This window comes from Adiantum capillus-veneris, chromosome 29 (genome assembly GCF_014529385.1).
Source record: "Adiantum capillus-veneris isolate H3 chromosome 29, ASM1452938v2, whole genome shotgun sequence".
NCBI lineage: Eukaryota > Viridiplantae > Streptophyta > Polypodiopsida > Polypodiales > Pteridaceae > Adiantum > Adiantum capillus-veneris.
Window position 1 is genome coordinate 88384916 of NC_140959.1, and position 23701 is coordinate 88408616.

At 45.8% G+C, this 23701-nt stretch overlaps 1 protein-coding gene across 4 annotated transcripts in view; it reads left to right on the top strand.

Annotated features, from left to right (window-relative positions):
• The window catches only part of LOC147419547 (O-fucosyltransferase 38-like), a 48398-nt gene extending 40336 nt beyond the window's left edge, over positions 1–8062 (top strand). For 2 of the 4 annotated variants that reach the window (XM_086505277.1, XM_086505278.1), the window contains 10 exons: positions 5168–5234; positions 5337–5404; positions 5521–5609; positions 5773–5953; positions 6057–6185; positions 6270–6403; positions 6611–6821; positions 6932–7116; positions 7190–7285; positions 7489–8062. In XM_086505277.1, coding sequence (XP_086361403.1) covers positions 5168–5234; positions 5337–5404; positions 5521–5609; positions 5773–5953; positions 6057–6185; positions 6270–6403; positions 6611–6821; positions 6932–7116; positions 7190–7285; positions 7489–7723 — 1395 coding nt within the window. In that variant the 3' untranslated portion in view covers positions 7724–8062. The remainder of the gene's footprint in view (positions 1–5167; positions 5235–5336; positions 5405–5520; positions 5610–5772; positions 5954–6056; positions 6186–6269; positions 6404–6610; positions 6822–6931; positions 7117–7189; positions 7286–7488) is intronic. The other 2 variants (XM_086505280.1, XM_086505279.1) reach the window with 2 other exon arrangements.
• Positions 8063–23701: the final 15639 nt, after the last annotated feature.

The following is a 23701-nucleotide window of genomic DNA, read 5'->3' on the forward strand; positions in this document are numbered from 1 at the left end:
AGTTTCTGCCGATATTTTTACTTTTTTATTTGGAGCCACGGTTGAGGAGATATGATCAAAATACTGGACCCCAGTCTGCCCACATCATGAAGGGACAACTCATTTCCAACTTTTCCAATTCCTATTCACACTGGCTCCTCTCTTCTTATGTAAACCCTTAGGGGTTCCCTTCACCTATAAAAGGGGACCTCTGCTTCCTTGAAAAAAAAACTCAAGCATTCAAGCCATTGATGAGAGAAATTCTTGAAGGAGTGAGTAGTAATGCTTAATTGTACTTAGCCCCATTAACATAAGCCCAAGACTAGCCATTTTTGTACGCTATCCTTGGAAGATAAACTCTAATAAAAGAAGGTGTTGTACTTGGCGTATCAATCAAAGTGGAGTGCTCCTCTCTTCTTGTCTGTCCATCAATAATGGTGCCGAAAGGTTTGTCAAGTAAGATGTATTCTACATTGATGTTTTCTTGATTTCTTGTTGTTTTCTTTTTCATCTTTAATCCGACATATATATATATATATATATATCTCATCTCCTTAACCAAACCTATCTGTCTCATTCTTAGTAATTCATCCTCTCTGCAAATTCTAGGTGCTCTTTTCTACAGGTACATCTCTCTCCGCAGTATCCTTATTGCCTACAGGCAAGAATAGGGCTTGGGAGGGAAACTTCTCATCTCTTCACTTCTCTCATATCTACATTTCTGACATACTATCCTATATGAATAACCCACATGATGATCATTTCTATCGCTTTCACTCTGTACGATCTATTAGAATCAACGTATGGATTAGCCAAAAAATACACTTTCAACAACGTATAGTGTTTCTCTTTGGCCCAGAAAAGCTTAATGAAATACTTCTATCACCGGATCCCATCATACTACCTCTCATAGACTATAACTTTTCTTTTGACGTAAGCGTAGTTATCTTGCTATGAACCAAGAGGATTTGTATACACAATTAATCCCAATCACTAGACAAAATATATATATTATGGCAAGCACAAAACTACAATTCCAAAGAACAATTCGTAGCCTATTTGGTCAGTCAAGATTGAATGCCATTAACTCATCTATTAACCCTTTCATATTACCCATGATACGATATGACCATAGCCTTGATGTTTTCATTTTCGTATTGTTTTGACATTCTCTTTTGTGTTCTTTCTTTGTGTGTGTGAGTGCAAGAGAGAAAGAGTGAGTCTTCTTTGATTGCACTTCTTTCCAAACCCTAGTCTTCATGGCATCTATGATTTAACTCCTTCATATAGTATTTGTTGAGTTCTCTCACAAACTCTCACAGCCATAAGCCCGGTGCTTTCCTGGCAAGACCGCAAATTTCTCAACAGCGTTCTTCACCATCTCAGTGGTAAAGAAGGTACTAGTGGTTGGACATGGCTCTAGAGGGTCTGGTAATGGTGGTTGCCCAGGTACTGTATATAATGATGTTGCATATTGACCCCAAATCTCGGGAGAGGTAATCACTGGAGGAGGTGAGTGCTCATGGAAGAGACGCCAGGCCTCACCTGAATCTCGGCTCAAAAAGAGCTGATACAAATTACGTTCCATCTGGGCTAAAAAGGCCCGCTTCTTCCGTCGCACTAAACGCCGAAGGGCAATCCGAGACTGTCTATATGTAATGACTCCAAGTATAAGCTCGCTCTGAATCTGAACTCTCATCTCTCTGCACTCCTCATCATACCAACTATTCTGAGGCATGTTCCCAGAACATCTTCTCTGATCTGGTTGAGTGTGTGGGTATGCCTCTGCTGCTGCCCCGTGCAAGATCTCTGTCAATAAAGTGGTGATCTCCTCCACTGTATATACAGGCTGGGCTGTCCCCATCCGTCTGTAAATCTCTTCCACATAGACTGAATCCGTCTCTGGTGTAAAAGTATACCGTGTGTGTGCAATCCTCCGTGGTGTCTGAGAGACACTATACTAGAAAGAGATTGAAAAAGTCAAGAGAGCATGGTCCACTGCTACTCCAACAGGCCTAGGACCCACACTGAGATCTTGAATATGAGAGATGAAGCTCGGTGAAGTCATGACATAGTCTACTGTACTGGCCCCATGTCTGGGTGGAAAGCATGTGAAACCCCCTGACGAAGGAAAAATCTCTAGACCATTAAGTATGGCCAGACCATGTGTAGTTGTCATCTCCATGAGATATCTCCCATACTCTGTGTGCTCATTATCCTGTGAGTGTTTGTCAAGTCCCATCTCCGATATATCCATCTCTCTAAGCATCTCCTCCGAGGTATCATAAAATACCGTTTGGGAGTTGGCTGTCCTGGCATTAAAGTCTCCCAAGAGAATGATATCTCCATCTCTAGAGAACTCCCATATGTCAGCATCAAGTATAGAGAAAGGGGATTGCCCTCTAGGTGAGGTATAGACTGATGTGCTAGGGGGAAAGTAACATATAGCAATGTATAAGAATCTGCCTGTCTCAGCTCTCAGTCTCACCCACATGTATCTCGCCTGGTCATCTCTCCGGACAATCTGTAATAGCGGCTGCAACTCTTCCTTGAATAAGACTGCTACCCCTCCTGAACCTCGACTTCCATGTTGGGATCTAGCGTCTGGCCAACAAGCTCTCTCCCATAAATAGCCAGTTACACTTGGCATCAACTGTCCAGATTTTTGATGTGTCTCCGAGTAAAAGACAATGTCTCTATTTCTGAAGCTATCTTCAAAGGCACCCACATCCAGCCTATATGATCCATTACAATTCCATGCAGCCATCCGGAGTGTGGTCCCATATGTCTCGCACCGTCATGCTGTGCGTTTTTCCAAAACCACTACTTTCCCTCCTCTGTAAAAGGCAATTTTTCCCTTCTCCCTTGCTGCCTTGATCTCTGGCATCAATATGTGCTATTTGTGCTAAAGTAAGGTCATCCCCCATAAATATTCTAGTTTTCTTGAGTGCTGGTCTCTTCTTCAAAAATTCCTTCCTTGTTTCCAAAGTCGGGAAACGCAAAATAAGTGCTTTCTCTTTGACGTTTCCCTTCTCATCCACTCCCTTCTTTCCTACTCTCCAAGCACCTGCATGCATAGGTTCCGGGATGCCCATGCGCTGCAAGAGTTCCTTCACTTCGTCTTCTACATTTTCGGTGTCTTTGATACCAGTAATACGCACATGGAGGGCTCTAGTCCTCCTCTTCTGTTCCTCCTCAATGGTCATATTGACGATGGTAGAAGTCTGTGCGGCTTTTGGCATCCGGGCCTTTCCTTTCTTTGCACCTTCAATCCATTGTTCTGCTTCGTCAACTTTATCCTGTGTTTTAGAAAGGTGCTCCGCCCATGAGGAAGTCTCTTTCGAGTTTAGTTCTTCCCCTTCGCGCAGAGTTTTCACTTGCTCCTTAATATCTTCGAGCTCCTTTAACATCGAGGGCTGATTTCCCCCTTCCTTTTTGGGCATAATTTTGCACGCTGCAAGTATTCCTTTAAGCTCTTCAATCACTGCATCTTTTTCCTTCGTGCACTTTTCCACATTGGTTTTCCAAGATTCAAAGCTTGCAATTGCTTCATCCAACTTTTTTTGCATAATACATTCCATTACATTCACTTCTGCCCGCATTAGAGCCTGCATCTCCCCTTTCACAGATAAATACATCTCATCATGCTTACCAAGCATCGCTTTATCGAATTCTTTCCTCATATCTGCATACATAGAATTCTTATAACTCTCTGCGTTTGCGTACATCTCTTTCTTGATGTCATCTCTCATAAAGCTGAGCTCAGATTTAATCATCACTTGAACCCTCTCCATCATTAAATCATCTTGGATTCTGACGGTTTTCCCTGCCCGCAATGATCTTGGCGAGAGTATGCTATCTCTGTTCCTCTGCTTGAAAGTCGCTTTCATTTTCTGTGGCGTGGTGAAGCCACTTGCATCACCATCCTCGACTGGTTGGTCCATCCGAGAGAGAAGAACAAAGGGAGCACTGAGTCAAGGCCCTCACCAGCTGAGGTCTGCCCTCCGCCCTGGTTGGCCTTGCCCTCGTCACCAAGTCCTCGCCCTCGTCCTGGCTGACTTGACTGCTCTCCTCCTCGCCCTGGCATTGGTCTCGTTTGGTCGCCCTTGGCTCTTCTAGCCCTTTCCCTTGGTAGGCAGCTAGCTCTCGCCCTTGGCACAGCTCGCCCTCGTCCTTCAGAGGTTAGGGCCCTCGTCCTCGCCCTTGGCAAGCTGCTCGCCCTCTTGACACAGGACCAGCAGCTCGCCCTCGTTCCTCGTCCAGCAGAGAGAGAGCTTGTCCCTCGTCCTTCGTCCAGCAAGTTGGCAGCGCGAGAGGGTCCTTCGCCTCAGTCTCCTCCCCTCAGGCCTGCTCGTCCTTGTCAGCCTGCTCGCCACATAATGCTCGCCCTCCTCAGGCTGCTCGCCCTTGTCCAGCTGCTCGCCTCAGGCTGCTCGCCCTCGCCTCAGGTTGCTCGCCCTCACCTCGGCTGCTCGCCCTCGTCCAGCAGGTGCAACTCGTCCAGCTGCTCGCCCTCAGGCCAGCTGCTCACCTTCTCCCTCGCCCTCAGGCTCATGCCAGCTGCTCGCCTTCGCCCAGAGAGAGAGAGAGAGAGAGAGAGAGAGAGAGAGAGAGAGAGAGCCATGTAGGGCAATTGCCAGACATTCAGTCTCTTGAGTATATTGTCTCTAGTTCTAGTTCAGTTTTTACTTAAGTACAGTCATGAATATACACACATAGTAAGTGTATTCTTCACATGGCATTTGTACGGTGCCTGATGCGGCACTTGCTCCAGTGTACAGTCCAACATGCTGATGGAGCAGCTTTCTAATGGATTATTGGCTTGTTTTGCTTTTGGACACTGCTGTAAATATGTGATGCCTTTTGTAGCTTTTGGGGCTGTTCCCTAATAAATAGAGGCCACTCTTAGATAGACCATATGAGTGGTCTCACATAAAACAGTTGTAAATGCGACAGTTCATTGATATAATGGTATCTCCATGGTTTGTCTATGCTTATCTCTGATTTGATGAGAAAGATGTGGTCAAGAAAAGTGTTAAGGGTCCTATACTGTGTCCCTTCAGCTTCTGAGAAAGCATTGTCTTTTATTGTTCAGCACATGCTATTCAAGAGTAATAGGATTTTTTGAGACTTTATTACATGTATAGAGTTGACGGTTGGGAACTTTGGTGCATGGAGGGAATTCAAGAAGCTTTGGAAGCCTGCACCAAATCGAGGATTTGGACCATGCATATCCCCACGGAAATCTTATACAAGTAAATTGGCTTTTCTAAGTTTTTACGATTTCTATTGAAGTGTTTCTCCTATGTATTTTTCTTTGCCTAAACATATGTTCTGGCTGTCATTGGATTGTGCAGGACTCATTGTACCAAGAGGCTATTTGCTTGTGCATGCCAACGGTGGCTTGAATCAGATGAGAGCTGGGGTAAAGACCTCCTTGTTCACCTTCACGTTTAATTATCCACATCCAACGACTATTAGGAACGAGAAAAATTCTATTTTTGCCAATGAATCTGTTGATGATGGTGCTTATCTGCTCAGATTTGCGATATGGTGGCTGTGGCACGCTTAATCAATGCAACACTTGTTATTCCCGAATTAGATAAACGATCTTTCTGGCAAGATTCCAGGTAAAGCTCCTGCTAGTACATGTCCCTTCAAAGCTTCTTCGTAATAGTGCATGTACGGAGCTAATGTACAGCAAAGTTATGGTTGAGCCGCATTTTAGACTGTCTTACTTTATCCAAATGCATTGGTTTGATGGAGAGCTTGCAATTTTTATCGTTCCTGTAGCAACTTCTCAGATGTGTTTGATGAGGAGTATTTCATCAAAGCACTAGAAAATGATGTTCCCATAGTTAAAAAGCTCCCAAAAGACTTAGTTTCAGCACTAAAGGCCCAGAAGCAGTTCAGAAGCTGGTCAGGGGCAAAATATTATCAAGAAGAAATTGCGCAGCTCTGGGAGAATTATAAGGTATTTTTCACGTACCTAGCAATTGAAGTTATTTGGTAAAGCTTCTGTAAATGGTGTTGCTTTGGTAAAGCTTCCAAAAGTGGTGTGGCTTTTGGCTCCGCAGATCATCCGAGCGTCCAAGTCAGACTCACGTCTGGCAAACAATAACCTTCCAGCAGATATTCAGAAGCTGAGATGCCGTGTACATTATGATGCTCTTCGCTTTGCGCCCCCAATTGAGGCTTTAGGCAAAGCAAGTATTGTCTTCATATGCTTTTCAGCTTAAGATGAGAATCACTTTGTCTGTAGAGTCAACCTGATGTTTTGCTGCACACAGAAGCTTTTGGAAAGGATGAGAGTCGATGGACCTTTTATTGCTTTACATCTGCGTTATGAAAAAGACATGTTGGCTTTCAGCGGGTGTACATACGGCTTATCAGATTCTGAGATTGAAGAGCTGACATTGATAAGGTGCAGTTAAAGTCTATTGTATTTTTGTTTTAGATACATAGTATTAAGATTTAAGCTCACAAGTGTTGCTGCATATACATGCATGCAGACAAATATGTTCAGTTGCGTATTTTTTCCGTCGTGTCTAGCTTTTCAACAAGGTTTCAATCATTTCTTGGTAATGTTTACATGGTATGAAGGCACTCATAGCAGTATTCGTGGTTTCAGAGAGACCACCTCACACTGGAAAGTAAAGTTGATAAACTCCACTGAGCAGAGAGTTAAGGGATTTTGCCCACTTACACCGAAAGAGGTTGGAATCTTCTTGCAAGCGCTCGATTATCCATCAAATACCAGAATTTACATCGCGGCAGGAGAGATTTATGGTAATGGGAGTATGGCAGAGCTTCAAGCACGCTTTCCAAATTTAATGTGCAAGGTGGGTTGTCCAGTGTGAAGAGCTTGGCTCATACTTTATGAAGTCAGTGGTACCTGAGTTGTTCATTATGAGTAACTTCACAATTTTGCTCTCCTGTTAATTTAAATCAGGAAACAATAGCAACAGCGGATGAGCTCTCACCATTTAGTGGCTATGCGTCACAACTGGCAGCCCTTGACTATATTGTGTCTGTGGAGAGTGATGTCTTCATTCCATCCTACTCAGGAAATATGGCTCGTGCTGTTGAAGGTCATCGTCGATTCTTGGGTCATCGTAAGACCATTATCCCAGACAGGTACTGCGAACTTGCGTACTCCTTTAGGAAATTCTCATGGTACACAAATTAATGGGAGTTAACTTTTCAACAGGAGGAGGTTGGTTGGCTTGTTTGATAAACTTGATTTGGGGCTTCTCCAGGAAGGGGATGCGTTTTCCTCTCTTGTCTCGGAGATGCATAGTAAACGGTATGCTCAGAGTTTTCATGCAGATCAAGTTTTTTTGCATTCAATCATTAGGGTATGTATTCATTTGTAACCCTATCATCTATAGCTGTAAAGAATAACTACATGAGGGACAAAAATTCGAACTCTAGAATTTATCTTTAGCTCTTCCACTAGCCTATGATTGTTTTAGCTGTGAAGATCAAGCTTGCATTAATGTCTTACAGGCAAGGGGCACCCAGGAAGAGGAAAGGACCATTTGCAGGCTCTAAAGGCAGAGAGCGATTTAGAACAGAGGAAGCTTTTTACACCAATCCTTTGCCAGACTGCTTATGCCAAAAAAGTAACCCAGCTGTGTCTGCTAAGAGGATGGCACATCCAAAAAGGAGCAGAAACATGTCACTTTCCATAAGTGAAGGCAACAAGATGCAAATGCTTCACAGTTGGCAAGGCATAGCATAGCAAGCTTTTACAAGGCATAGAATTAGCAAGCTTCTACAAAGCATTCAATAGCAAGCTTTTACAAGTACAGGTACTCACGCGGCATGCTTTTTTGTCACATTTTTCAGAGTTTCCAGGATCCAAACCTTCGTATTCAGGAAGATGGACTTCATTTTTCTGCCCATACCATATTCTTTTATTCTTTGTAGTTCCAACTGTATATGATAATCAAACATCGAGATATAGTAAGCAGAGTGCTTCTTTATACACCTTGGTCCCTACTTACTAACCGCTGCTTTTAGATCTCAAGTGCAGTATTGGACATCTTATAAATGTGTACAAGCAGAATGCAGTTAAGCTTGTTGCAGTTGAGGCGCTCTTTTTAATTGATTCTAGTTGAGAGATACTCTAGTTTGAACTGTTAGAATCCAGAAACGACTGGTCTCATTGCTCAATGTTTTGTATTGCTTATGAGGTGTTACATTCTTGAGTGTTAACCTCTAATTAGAAGCTCGGGCGTTCACTATATGTGAACCCTCCATATCACATGCATTAAGAGCCTTATTTAAATACCTATGTATGTCTATTTGTCATCAATGTAACATTCACTTTTTCTAGTTCAATCTGTGTCCCCTCTGATTAGTATCCTTCTATATGTTAAAAATGTAAATAAAAGGGGCCGAAATAATCCCTAACGTTGAACTCATGTGCTATGTTCACATATCTGCGAACACCCTTTGCTCTTGGAAGGTACTTTTCACCCTTTGCTCTCGCCTTCTCCCTTGAGATCTTCACCATTTATGACATGTCACACCTTTTCTGGCTCTTGCAATGAGACACCTCAGTTTTGGCTTTCTGAACAGCACAAACAATGAGCTGTGCCTAAGAAATAAAACTCCTTTTCCACCAGAGTCGATCTGCTTTATTATATGCCTTCTTCAGTTATGATGCCAAGTCTGCAGGCTACTTTTCTTTTCTGCAGTGCTGATAAGGAATGACTGCAATCACATTTTGCAATATTGTGGCTTTATTATTGCTTATTTTGCCTATTGGTAGGGGCCCTTTAGAACTGTTTGTGGATTTTGGTTGAATTGCTATGAAGCTAAGCTGTTGAACGAAGTTCCTGTGTGCATTGAGCTCTAGTGGATGTGGCAGGATGAGTAGCGGCCTTAGGTATTTTTCCTATCATGATTTATCTTCTCGTCTCTTTACAAGCCATCAACGAAGAAATCACAAGATACAGGGCCCTCATCATTCCTCAGTCTATCAGGTTAGTACATATTTCGGGTGACTGGTCGAGGGGTTATCATCAGATATTAGCTTGCGGTCTGATTCGAGGATTCTCGACTTTACGGTAGCATTTGGCAATAGGGTTTGGTTCTAAGGTTGATCAATCTTTTCCCCAGCATCTCTTGGAGATGTTAGGAGTTTCCATGCCGTAGTTTGGTTGACTACGCCCTCGGCTGGTCTTGAGTTCTCACCGTGCCTAGCATCTGCTCGCAGCGTATCCGCCAACAAAGGGGTGCTCAAAGGGTTGCCAGACCTAGTTGTCCAATGCGTTGATGATGAGGACTGAGCAGGGGGTGACTGGTGGAGTAGGCGGAACCAAAGGGGGTCCTGAACATGGGTAGGCCCGCTAAGGTCGTGGATGTAGAGAGACCAATGGCCAATAGGGTTGTGCGTTTACTCATCCAGTAATTCAAGGCCACTTGCCTTCTATGAGAGATTTCATCACTATCACCACTCTCGTCATTGCTCTCTCTTTCTAGCAGCTCTCTTGACGAGGATCTCCATTCTGCATGAATGCCCCATTCCTCTCATGGTGCCATGGCGGAGAGAGGTGGTTTGCCATCATTATGCCTATCTTTGAGTTTCTCTCTCACGTTTTCTCGCATCTGAGTTACCAACTCTTCGTTTAATGACTCTACTTATTCCTACCGGGATGGGTGATATTAAAATCAAACATTAGCAAGATCCCCCCCCCCGGCCCCCCCCCCCCGCCCCCCCCCCTCTTCTAAAGTCCAGTCCTCACAGGGCTCTCTGCTCGTGCAATCCAGCCTGCTGCCCCATCGCCTCTGCCCTCACCGTCCATCGACCGAGAGAGAGAGAGAGAGAGAGAGAGAGAGAGAGAGCTCTGCCTGCGTGAGAGAGAGGGCTGCTCTGAGAGAGAGAGAGAGAGAGAGAGAGAGAGAGAGAGAGAGAGAGACAGAGAGGTCTAGGCTGTAGTCGTGGTCGACACAGACGAAGGGGAGAGATGTAAAGCGCACATGCACCGTTCACCCTCCCGGTCGATCAAGCTCGAACGGGTGCTGGCCAACTATGTAATGCGCACATGCATAGCGTTCATTCAATCCACAGATCGTTGATTTTCTGCTGAGCTCAGCATCGCAAGTCTGCAGGCAGTTCAATCAGCTTCACGCCCTGTAGCTTGCAGCTTTTGCAGCTCTGCGGGCAGCGCAGTCGTCTTCCCGCGTTGCCAACGTTTTGTGAACGTTGCAGATCGTTATGAAGGGGGGGTGCTCCATTACGATGACGACGTTCGCCATCCGGTTTTTGAGGACAGGTGCGTGGCGGGACCAGTTGATGTGGAAGGCGCTTTTTGGCCGAACGTAGCTCTGAACACACGCATGTGCGCACCATAAGAGAGCAGCGGGTTTTCACCTGTAGTCTCGAGCAACGCATGAGAGAGAGAGAGAGAGATGAAAAGGGCAAGAGAGGGGCATGCCCTGCACGTGGCCTGTCCCCTCTTCCCTCCCTCACCCTTCACTTTCCTATCTACCTCTCTCCCTTCCCTTTTGTAGCTCCAACTAATGAGCGATTTTCCCATTTTCTCTCTGAGTTAATTTTAATTCGGTACCTATTGGAAGGACGTAAAATAAAATATTTAGATACTTCAAAGATCCCCCTGTCTTATTTGCCTCCTAGCTTGCACCACAACTCCCTCTACCACTCACAGAGTTGGAACTCCTCCTTCCTCGTGAGCCTGCATCACAGCTCCCCCTACCACTCATAGAGCTACACCTACAGAGAAGATCTCGAGCTTGATCGCCACTACACACACATCCTCAGACGAGAGAGAGAGAGAGAGAGAGAGAGAGAGAGAGAGAGAGAGAGAGAGAGATTTTCTCTTTGCTTGTGTCCACTGCTCTATGAATCGTCCTTGTAGCGAGGATAATGTGTCGTGCTCTCTACAGTGGGTGGTCCTTAGTGCAATGTGCGTGACAATCTCGCTCAAACAGACTGAACAAAAAGGAAACAATAGACATCAACAGAGCTCACAAAGACACAACATTAGACTAGAACATATGACTCGACTATCTCAAAGACTGATACAAACTCTTGCATGGCAGCACACTCAGCTCCAACCCAGGACTCACATGTACAATGGGGGTGTCGAGGCGCAAATGTGCAGGGATGGTGAAGCCGTGCTCTGTGTATCGACTCACTCTAGACGACTACGTGAAAGATAATCCTAATGGCCCAAAACGACTACTCATATGTACAACCATAAAGAGCCACCAACGGCTCATAAATGTCCAGTCAGCTAAGTCTATCTCCAAACTGAGTGGTGGTGGTGACCTGTCCACGATGTCGACTAGACAACCGTCGGTACCCTGCCACGTCACTCCCCAGTCCAGAGGGTCCGTCCAGTGTGAACCAGACCAACTGTAACTAACTATCCAACTGTCTGTCTGTCTTGTGAAGTGACACTGTAGCCCTGCTTACAAGTTGCCCGCCACAAGACTGGTCACCGTCTCGGTGAGCCGAACACTGAAAAATTGCAAAAAGTAACCATATGTATAATGAAAAGAGTAGCAAGTAATGCGGTCCTGTCATCCAAGAGAAAGTGTCGTTGCCACTGCCGCACCAGAAGTCTCGACGTCCGGGGGAGCCATCAAATCGATCGTGTAACGCTACGGCTGCTGGACTATGTTCTGAACTAACTGGCTCCCTGTGGTTGGAGCAGCCACCTGCTGCACAGCGGATGGAAGCACTTGCCCTGAAGTGTACTCAGGATGCCTAGTGACACAACCATGGCGGTGTGTACCAGCAACACCGTCACAACAAGGAACGCTCTGCACCTGTGGTATCTGACCTTGAGGCCCCTGCGAAGTATAGTACTGGACTGGGGGTTGCGTGTACGATCCCAAGAATTGCTGAGAGGGACCTGCTGATGCTCTGGACCTGTGTCCCTGGCTGTGTGTACGATTCCAAGAACTGTTGAGAGAGACCTGTTGCTCCTGCATACCCATATCCTGTACGAGTCTGGACCTGAGTCCTTGGCCCAGTCCATCTGTATCCCTCAGAAACTTGTGTAGATCTATTACCATACAAAAGCGTCTCTTGAAATCTTGATAGCTGTGCTCTTAGGTCGTCAATGATCTTTGACTTAATCTTCAATGCTTGTTGTAATGCGAAAATCGTAGCATCTCTATCTGCGATGGCACTCTCGACGACTCTCAGAGATCCTTCCATAGCTGCATACGTGGCGGAGTGATGCTGGTGCGTGGCAGCTAGCTGCTCTGTACCTAGTTCTATGGTGGTAATAGCAGTCCGTGAGTCGTGAAGTAACTTCTCAGAAAGCTGAAACAGAGAAGTAGAGTTGGGTATCCCTGAAGATTCCTCAGATGCATGGGATGTTGGAGGACGTGTAAGTGGCACAACCGGCGAGCAAGGAGGTGGTACAACTGGTGTGGTAGGTACCTGTGAGATGGTTATTGTAGATAGAGAGTGAGATATGTTGATTGGAGTATGAGTGAAGATGGGAGAAGAAGGGAGAGGATCCTATAAGGGCGCTGCGGCCATCCTGTGCTGAGGAGGGGCGGTAGTAGAGATTGGTGCTGGTGCTGTAGACACTGGTGTTGCTGGCACAGTAGAACTAGGGGTAGAAGTAGATGAAGCGTGACTCGGAAGATTCGTCACCCTAGTCTGCTGGCTCTCTGAAACTGGCAAGGAGAGTAAAGGTTGCACTGTATCCTTCGCCACTTTTGCTTTTATCTTCTTTCTTTTGGTAACTGTAGGGTCAGCCTAAATACTTACAGATTTTCACTTCCCTTTTGAGGTTTCCTGTGGATCTTCATCCACCTCGTCGAGGCTAACATATATATTTATGACCCATGCCAAAAGAGGTGCTGCAAAACATTTGAAGCTTAATTGCACAGATTGCACTTGGGCCCGAAATCTTTAGCCCTAGACAGTAAAGAGGTAAAGAGAATCTGGTGGAATCCAGAGGGTATGGTGTGGATGAAACAGTAGAGGCTGTCGCAGTGGGAGAAGATAGTGGGAAGATCACCTTTTTCTTTATCTTCTTTGGCTTCTCTAGCGAGAAAGTAATACTTGAAGATCGCGAGAATCCGTTTGTTCCTTTCATAGTTTGGGTGATCCGAACTGAGCAGTTCTTGACATGCTTGAATTGTTGCATCCTTGGACAGCTTAGAAAAAGTGCGTGTAGCCAGCTTCACAGATGGAAAGCTAGTCATATCCATGGCATGGCCAAGCCTTGTAGCTGTCAACTTGTGGCCCCTTACTTTGGGAAAATCCTTTAACATTTGATGTATCATCTCCACAGGAACATTGGTAGGTAGATTGGCATCAGCCAATGCTGTGAGACCCAGAGTTTGCAACTGAGCATTGGAAAAGACCTCGCTGAGTGATGGTCGAGGCAATTGTAAATAAAAATCCAAAGAGAATGCGGTGCGATTTTTGGATGTTGCAGACCTCTTGATTATATGAATCATGATTGGTTGTTTCCCTTTCTTTTGAGCTGATTTTGTATGGTCCTCTTGATCACTCAAAGCATCTGACTCGGAGTGTGCTTCTGACTCAGACAGCGAGTCTGCTTTGTAGCTTTCATCACTGGGGTCGGTGGAAGTTATGTCATCCAAGCCGTGGCTACTGCTTGCTGATATCTCCTCACTCTCTGATTCCTCTGATTCTGCAGCCACAGCTTTCTTCTTTCGCAACAATTCTTTTTGCTTGCTACCACCTTCTGCTGTCTGTTTCTTGCTACCTCCTGCCATAGTGAGTACAGTTGGAAGAGTTTGTCAGGTACGAGATCTCGACACTAGAAGGAGGTTGATGTAGCGAGCAATAGATTCTATAGACACGTTTTTGAGATTTTTGGTAGGGTCGAGTGGTGTTAGTTGAGGCGATCCAGTAGGGGCGAGGCACAAAGTGGTAGGAGGGCGAGGATTCCGGCAAGTTAGTACGAGCCAAAGCCAAAGGGAATAAGGCGAGGGGTGGGGTAGAAAGCCAAAGGAAATAAGGCGAGGGGTGGGGTAGAAAGCCAACGGAGATATCTTGCGAGGGGTGGATAGGTGCGAAGGGCAAAGAGGGTAGGGGCCAGGTACAGAAAGGGTAGAGGCGAGGGAGAGGGTAGGGGTGAGGGGGTGGTTAGAGGGTAGGGGCGAGGGATAGGGTATGGGGAGGGGGTGGGTAGAGGGTAAGGGCGAGGGGGTGGGTAGAGAGAGGGTAGGGGCGAGGGTGAGTAGGGTAGGGGCGAGGGGGAGGGTAGAGAGAGGGTAGGGGTGATGGTGGGTAGGGTAGGGGCGAGGGGGTGGGGAGAGGGTGGGTAGGGTATGGGCGAGGGGGTGGGTAGAGAGTATGGGCGAGGGTGGGTAGGGTAGGGGCGAGGGAGAGGGTAGGGGCGAGGGGGTGGTTAGGGTAGGGCGAGGGTTGAGGGTAGGGTAGGGGCGAGGGATTGGATAGAGGGTAGGGGCGAGGGGTTGGGTAGATTAGGGATTCAAGAACTACAATATGTGATGGGCTCAAAGAGAGATTTCGTATGTTTTTTTTTTTTGCAATTGGAAGCATCTACAAGTTATCAACTAGATATAAGATTGCCTAGCTCGCATTGGAGGTGGTGGTGAATCCTTGGCAAATATCCAATGGTAGGGGCGAGGTAGAGAGAGGGTAGGAATCGGATGTAGTGGGCAGATACACATGGAAGAGAAGTTGAAGCTCTTAGAGTGGGAGAATTAAACTTGTGGAAGTTGAAGCTTAGAGAAAAGAAATATGGTAGGCAAGTATTAGGAGATTAGGCTCACAAGCAATTTTTACTCGTAGCAAGTTCTGGAGCACAACAGTAAAGAAGCTCAAATGGCCCATTCCTGGAGGTAGAATAACAACTGCACTGCTAATGGGACCAAAGATTTCAAAGACGGTCCTAATTTCTTATCTGACATAACTCACTCTACCATATTCTTCACATAGAGATTAGTGAATTTTGAGCCTCATCAAGTCCATGATTACATATCATTCACTTGCGCAATCGCCATCTGAGCAGATTCCACTCGTTCAAACTGAACAAAACCACGACCCTTGGAGACTCCCGACTAGAAGCTTAACTGGAAAGACCTTAGTACTTCACGGCAAATAACACTGAAGATAGAAACAATTAGAGAAAGAGTGTTTGGACTGAAGAAGTTCAAGACAATACCCATTTACCGAGACTGAGTGGAGAAAAGATACCTTAGGAGGACAAGGCGGAAACTTCTACAGACATAGCAGAAACTGAGATAGTAATAGAACACCCATTTTGGTGGAAAGATAGTGGGGAGGAGAGCAGAACCCATTCTGGTGGAAAGATAGTGGGGAGGAGAGAGATGGGATATAGAACCTACAGATGGCGGAATAGTTGCAGATCGTTTACTCAGAGGAGTAATAGCACTTGATTCTGGAGCCATTTACCAGAGGCAATGGAACACCGTCCAAAGTTACTAACTGGATTGCTCCTTGTGGCAAAATTTCCTGTACCCTGAATGGCCCTTGCCAGGTTGGAACCAGCTTTGTAGCTTTCTTTAGATACTTAGCTTGATATAGTAGCACCAGGGAACCCTATGTTATTTTTGGCTTTTGGAGATGGCGATCATGCCACGCTTTGCGACGAAGTTGCTCGGCTTGGAGAGCATATGAAGCTAGCATCCTACGTTCCTCTTACAGAGACGAGAGAGATTTGCTGAAGCAATCCCTGCTGTGACTCGAACACTTCCCATTCTTGCTGAACCCGAGTTGAACTCATATGGTGCAACTGCTTCTAGACCGAAAGCTAGCTGGAATGGGGTGTAGTTAGTGGTTGCCTTGAAGGAGGTGCGATAAGCCCAAACTGTGCCGAGGATATCCTGAGCCCAAGATGTTGGATGCAGGTGACAATCTTTCTTTAGAAGCACGATTAGCACTTTGTTAGTGCTCTCAGCTTGCCCATTTGCTCTAGGATAGTAAGAGCAAGACTTGCGATGAAAAATCTTGTAATTTGTGAGGACTGTGGAGATTAGGTCGTTGACAAAATGACTACCTCGATCATTGGTGACTTCTAGAGGGCACCCAAACCTGCAAAAAATATTTTCATACAAAAATTTTGCGACAGTAGCGGTTGTACAGTCGATGGTAGCCACCACTTTGGCCCACTTCGTTGCATAATCTGTTGCTACCAGGAGATACTTACGATTGCTGGATTGAGCACATGGAGTAACTGGACCAACAAAGTCTAATCCCCACCGCTCAAAGGGCAACCATGCCATAGATACCTGCAGAGGGCGATTGGATTGCTTGCTAGGCTCGGGTGCACATCGCTGACAGACATCACAAATTTTGACATGAGCAATAGCATCTCTAAATATATAGGGCCACCACAAGCCCGTCTGTAAGATTTTTTGCGCCGTGATGTGACTGGGATAGTGGCCACGTGTAGGACCACTGTGTGCATCCTCTAGAATGTGATCTACCTCATGAGGGAGACGCACCTTCGTAGCGCCCCATTTGGCCCAGATTTATAGAGCTGTCCACCAATCAGGGAGAAAGGTCTAGACTTTAGCAAGAGTCTTCTTTTTTGCAATGGAGAAGCATTCTCAGGATATAGGCCAGTAGAAAGCAGATGTAACACATCTCCATACCATTCTGGGGTCGTGTCGACCTTAAAGAGATGACTATTAGGAAAGTCATCATCAATCCCAGTTTCGGGCTCACCTGAGTGTATGTGAGAGAGATGGTCGGCCACGACGTGCCGCCTGCCTAGACTAAGAACTACTTCGAAGTCAAACTCCTGGAATATCAGTAGCCACCTCCAGACTCTTCCTACAACTTGGGGTTTATTAAGAAGATAGCGTAGCGCATGATGATTAGTGATGATAGTGAAGTGAACCCCTAACAAGTAATGGTGAAACTTTTGTAAAGAATACACCATAGCCAAACCTTCCCTTTTTTTGGTGATGTAGTTGTGCTCTGCTTTGGTGAGTAGGCAACTTGCATAGTGAACATGGCGATCCATGTTGTACTCTTTACTAGGCTGAGTCAGCACAGCCCCCACAGCCGGTTGACTGGCATCCGTATGCACATGAAAAGGGAGAGACCAATCTGGAGCCACTAACATAGGTGCTTCAGTGAGGTGCTTTTTGAGATATTCAAATGCTTCAGCCTTAGGTTTTGACCATTTAAAGGGTACTATAGCACTAGTGAGTCGGGTCAATGGTTGAGCCATCTGTGCATACATTCGTATGAACCTACCTGTGTGGCCTACAAAGCTTTGAACACCTTTCGGATTGATAGGAGGTGGTGACTTCAAGATTGCCACGATCTTCTCTGGGTCTGGTGCTAAACCTTTGGCAGACACCACATGGCCTAGAAGTGTGCCCTCAGTGACCAAAAAGTGACATTTGTTAGGATTGAGTTTTAGCCGTGCGTCTCTTCACCTGAGGAAGACATCAAAGAGCTGAGCGAGGTGTTCCTCTAGATTTTCCAATGGGGTTGAACATTAAGTACCTGAGAAGGTCTAAAAATCGTCCATGAAGATGCAAAGATGATACGTAAGCAGAGGACAAAATATGAGATATACCGCTCGATTGAAAGAAGGTGGAGCGTCTTTTCAACCTAAAGACATTCTAGTGTAGATAAAAATACCCCAGAGAGTCACAAAAGCCGTTTTCAACTGATCACCTGGATGGATGCCCAACTGATTGTATCCACTAAACCCATCCATGAAACTGTACAAAACATGCCCTCCTACATCTTCGAGCACACGCTTAGTGAAAGGTGTGGGAAAACCATTTGGAATAGTTACCTTATTCAGCGCGCGATAATCTACATACACCCGAATTTTATTGGACTGCTTCTTAGGCGTTATCACCATGGGTGATAACCACTCAGAGTGCTCCATAGGTATAATGATCCCTGCCTCTTGCATTTTTTCGAGCTCTGACTTGACAGCCTCTGCATACTTTGGGTTGAGCTTATAAGCTCGGCCTCTGACAGGCTTAGCTCCTTCAACCAGAGGGATTGTGTGGAGACCCAATTCTGGTGGGATCCCTTCCAAATCCTCGTAGGACCAAGCAAAAACATCCTTGAAAGAGGGAATAAAAGAAACTACTTGGTCAAGTAATGCGGGATGCTCCGATAACCAAGCTGCTAAGAGAACGTACTGAGGGTTGTCAGGGTCACACAGGTTGACTTTTTTTGACAGGGTCAGGAGGTGTAAATGTGGAGGGTACTTCAGAAGTTGAAAAATGAGCTGCCTCTTGGAGATTCGAGACATCATGTGCTGGCATTTGATCGATTGGAAACTCCGCATATTCTTCTTGTAACCATCCAGGCGGAAGCTCATCGAAGGGTAAATCTTTAGACACAGACATAACATGGTGCTTTAGAGTGGGCGAGGCATCCGACTTGGGAGATGTTAGAGGAAGGGAGAAATCATTGGCGAGTTCATGCAGAGGAGATTTTCCCCCCCTTCGGTGATGTGTGATAGGTTCCCCGAGGCCGAGGGCTTCCATAGGAGGATCATCTGAATCATGAGAATTTGGGGCTGACCCACTTACTTCTTGGACTGGTCCACCGTCTGCTGTAGGACTACTGTCTGCTGTAGGACTTGTGACATCTGTGTCCGCCTGAGGAGTTGGAAGAGAGAGTGTTACCGACACATGTGAGTTTTGAATAGAGACCATATAGCATGGCATCAAGGCGGTAGCTTCCAACCACTGCAGCAGGTCTTCGTCATACCCGTCAGGTGGATGGGCTGCTCAGGGTCGGGGTTGGACTGTACTGACAATGAGCTATGATGAACCACTGGATCCATACCTCCTTTGAGCCGAATTGGTTGCATGGGGAAGCCAGGAGTATGTATCCACATGGCGTCGTTGCCCCAATCATGAAGTGCCTTAGTATGCCTCAGCCATGGTCTACCAATCAGCAAAGGAAATCCTCCCTCCACCTGAGGAAGACTAACCACCACAAAATCCAAGCTAAATTGTGAAGTCTTGTATCATCAGAGGCACCTTCTCTACTATGCCCACAGGGTAGACTGTCCTCTGGTCTGCCAATGTAACAATGAATGGAGCAAGGCGGGTAGGCTGTAGACCTAAGGCCAACATAGTAAATTCTGGCATCAGATTGATCCCAGACCCACCATCCACTGTGACGCTCGAGAATTGATGCCCAAGAATAGACACCGTGAGATGAGGACTTTTATAGTCGGTGAGGGAAGCAACTGGATATGAAATCATGTAGGACTCCAAGGGTTGCACAGGTAGGTGCCCGCACTAGGCCCTGCACCAGGGTACAGAGATTGGATGATGGAAAGGGTGTCACTTCTAAAATTTGCATCAAGTCGAAGCATGTCGTACAGTGACACTTGCTGAAAAGTGTTTTTCAAGATAGACTTTGCTGTGGGCTTTTTTCCTTTGATTAGAGCTTGCTCTGGTATCTTAAGCTTCTGTAAGTCCTCTACTGCTTCGATGAAAGCACCATCAATATCTGATAGAAGCGAGGTAGGTTGGCTCTTGACACTACCTGCTGGTTTGTCAGCTACTACTGGAGTTTGACTCATTTGTGTGATAGGAGATGGAAAGATTGGACCGCCAGGGAGGCTGAGGCCAAGAGCAGCTCTCTATGCCCGTGTGAGCACCCCAACCGGCTCTTCCACTTGCTGCAATCCTTCTTGAGAGGCAACTACAAGAGTGGAAGGCGGTGCCTGTGGAATGGAGCTTACTGTGATGAGGTTAAGCTTTGGAAATGTAAACTCCTGCTGGTTTTGGCTTGTGCTTGCAGATGTGGACGCTCTTTGTTTTGGGCAATCCTTACTATAGTGATCCTTAGCTTCAGGGCAATGTCGGCAAGGAGGGGACCCTTCTGGTAAGGGACATTTGCTCTGATAGTGTCCATACTCCCCGCACCTGTAGCACAAAATTGGTCTATTTGAGGGGCGAGGTGGTCTCGGCCCTTGCTGCATTGGACCGGATGCTGACGTGTAGAAGCTTTGGGGAACTGAAGGAGTACTAGCATGATAAAATAAGGGGGATGTAAAGTTGTTGTGCATACCTTGCATAGGAGGTGTTGTCAGCAGAGATGGCATCGGGTTCTGATGGCTATATGGTGACACCATGTTTGATGCAGGCGTAAGGCCTTGTTGGAGAGAAGGACCTAGACTTTGTTGTATCTGCCATAATCCCTTAATATAATAGCAATCCTTGTCTTCGTGCCCAGACTTCTCGCAGAAGTGGCAATAAGCCCGAAGGGGACAGTCTTGTGGAGGATGTCCTGGAGAGCGACACAAGCTGCACCATACCATAGCCTTAGTCTCCTGTTGAGACCGAAGCTCTTCTAGCTCTCTCTTGATTTGATCCAAAGCCTCAAGATGTGGGGGTTTCTCTTGGCGATGAGAGATACTTTTCTCCTCTTGAAGAGTGCGTTGTAGTTTTAGGGCTTCAAGTTCTCTACGTAAAGAAGGCAATGGATTAGCAAGACTTTCCGAAAACACAGAGGGGGTCTCTATGCGAGGGGAGTTGTTGAAGAGCTTCCTAGCCCCCTCTATCCTAGTAGCAGCTGCGATGAACTCCTCTAACGTGGCGTCGGGTCAGAGACTCTCTCGGAGTTTTTGTTGAGAAGTTTTGGGAAGCGCCTTCTCTACCCACTTCTTAACCATGAATTCACCGGGTTGCTGAGGAAGCTTGGCAACCAGAGACTTGGTCTTAGTCATAAGCTCTGCAAAAGTCTCCTCTGGCTGGAGCACCATGTTGGCTAACTCATCCAACACCTTCTCCTGGTAGTCACCGGGCCTGAAAGCTGCATAGAACTGTTGCCTTAAGGCCGCCCAGGTTGCAAAATGGTTCTTTGCAAACTGGCTGTACCATTTTTCAGCTAAGCCATCCAAGGTGGATGGAAAGAGTACCAAATAAGCATCTTTCCTGTTAAGACCACGACCCCTACAGAGAGATACAAATCTCCTTGCATGGTTGTTAGCATCTTCTGAAGAGATCCCTTTGAATGTAGGGAACTTGATATTTACCTTAGCCAAAACGCTAGCCAAGGGCTCCATGGTCCCTTGCTGAGCCTGAGCCTGAGCCTGAGCCTGAGCCTGTTGCTCAGTAGCCTGCTGTAGCAGAATAGGAGAGAGCTTTACTGGAGAAGGTGATCTGAAAGATGTGGAAGCGGATGAAGGAATGGGTGATGTATGTGGAGGTATATGTGTGCGCGTATGTCGCACGTGTCAATGCAAGGAACTTGCTGATACACCGCGTGCGAGCCACAAATGGCTCCAAGCACACAACAAGCCTAAACTAGTAAGCTCAAAGATGACGATGGTGTGTCACTCACCGCTCTACGCTTGCTTCGTGGAGGATTCCTCGCTGCGAAGAAGAGGGAGACGCCACTACGCCGCGCTCAACCACCTCGCCGTCGTCGTGCCGCCGCAATGCTCGATCGCACACACACACACACACACTCTCTCTCTCTCTCTCTCTCTCTCTCTCATGCACACACACAAGGAGATGAAGAAGAAGAAGAAGAAAGATGACGATGGTGTGTCACTCACCGCTCTACGCTTGCTTCGTAGAGGATTCCTCGCCGCGAAGAAGAGGGAGACGCCGCTTCGCCGTGCTCAACCGCCTCGCCGCCGTCGTGCCGCCGCAATACTCGATCACACACTCTCTCTCTCTCTCTCACGCATACACATACACACACAAGGAGATGAAGAAGAAGAAAATGGAGATGGAGCAAGAGCACTCTTCAATTGCACAAATGAGAGAATGAGTGAATTTTAGGTTTAGTTGACTTTTATTTGAGCTCACCCCATTTACACTTGGGCGCCCATGCTTAGCCAACTAATCCCTTGAATGTTCCAGTTAGAGTGTGCCTCTCATCGGCGATCACTCTTACCCTTTTCCTATTGGACCGACAAGCCCGGTACCTGACTTTACCAAGTAAATAATACAACGTCCGTCGTAGGTGATATCGTGTCCGTGAGCCGTGAGGGTTAACATGCCCCCCTTCCTGATGTAGATTCCGTCCTCGGAAGCTATTGAGTTGAAGCTCGTTTGTCGAGGTGGAAGAGCATTTGAGATGAATGTCCTTAACCTTCTTCAGTCACTGCAAAATCAAACAACATTGGCTCAGTAATTGCATTCCCATAAGCAATTAAAAAGCATATGCAGTTGTAGGCAAACAATGTGATTGGTAACAGAATTTTAAACCATTTGTCAACAATAAAGATTAAATTGCAATATAATCAAATGCATAAACAGATGTAAATGTAAAAATTAAACAAGTCTGGGGTCGCTAATTTAACGATCGAAAGGCACTAGAGATCGATTATTAATACCATGGGTAAGCTTCTTATTTTTCTCTGGTCAATTAAGTTGTTTAATTGCGAGAGCCAAGTATTTAATGTTCGAGGGCTGACTAGAGGCTATACCTAGAAGACCTTGTAGTTAAGCTACGATAAAAGGAATTTCTCATGAAATCATCGCCTGACTGATTAACTTTTCTTTGACCCCCCAAAAGTTTTTTCACATTGATTCGATTTTGATGTGTGTGCTTATTTTATGCCTTGTGTTTTTTGCTTCAGAAAGAAAAGCGCCCACACTGGGAACCTCTAGGGCTCTAGTACCATAGGCGATATATGTGAGTGAAGTACCAAATCAAGCTGAGGTTTCTCTTCCAGCTTAAGATTTTACATTGTGGCACTTTGATTTTTTTTCTGTTCGTTATTAGCATTTTAATTTTGTAACTTTGGGGGGTCATATAACACTGTTACACCTCCCCAGGCTCATCACATTAGTAAACTCCCTTTATAATACTTAAGCTAAAGGTCAATAGGGACTAAGCCCACTAGAAAGCCCTAGTACATTTCACACAATGCTGCCTAAATCGGATTAAGAACTTAAGTAACCATTAATTATTAGGAAGGCATTCCCCATGGTATTAAGAGAAGATCTCTAACACCTAGCTTGGTCAAACTAGCTTAGTCGGACTACTTGATTTTTAAACCTAGACAAGTGATTATGACAAAAAATTACATTGAATTTAATGTTTGGTATTAAACAAAGGCACTAAATATTATGCTACCAATCACAATCAAAGCAGACAAACATAGATGCAAAAAAAATAAGAGGCAATGCTAATGGACAAGAAACACTTGTTTGTGTTGATGGTCGCGCTTAATTTGAAGAGTGAGTCGAGATAAAGATTCCATGAAGGTCCAAATCTTAACAACAGCAACACGCTCCTGTACACACTAGGAAACACAAGGAATATCTCTAGGAAGCACATAAGTGGGAAAAGGTACCAACACTTATTGAACACAAAAAAAAAAACATAAAGAACCCTAACCTAATTATTTGCACTCCCCCTAGAGAGTCAAGGGAATAGGATATTGTAAAGATTGGGGGAAAACCCTAAGGCTAAACCCCTATCCTCGTCGTCGAGATAAACAAATCCATCATCCATGAGACCATATGTGCCATCCGTGTAGTCATGTAAATCTTCTTCTTCATCATAAGTACCCATGTTTACTAAGAAGGTCACTAAACGCGTATAGTCATCTTGGTCAAAAGGGTAGACTTGTGCAATGGGAGATACACTCTCCACTAAGTATGGATCAGTCGTGGTCAAAAGACGTATCAACCATTCTAACTCCTCGAAATTCCTCTCACATGCTAGCGTACCTACCAAATCCCATTCACATGCAAGCATCGGAAAGACCATGTGGAACATTGTGAAAAGTAATGAGGGTAC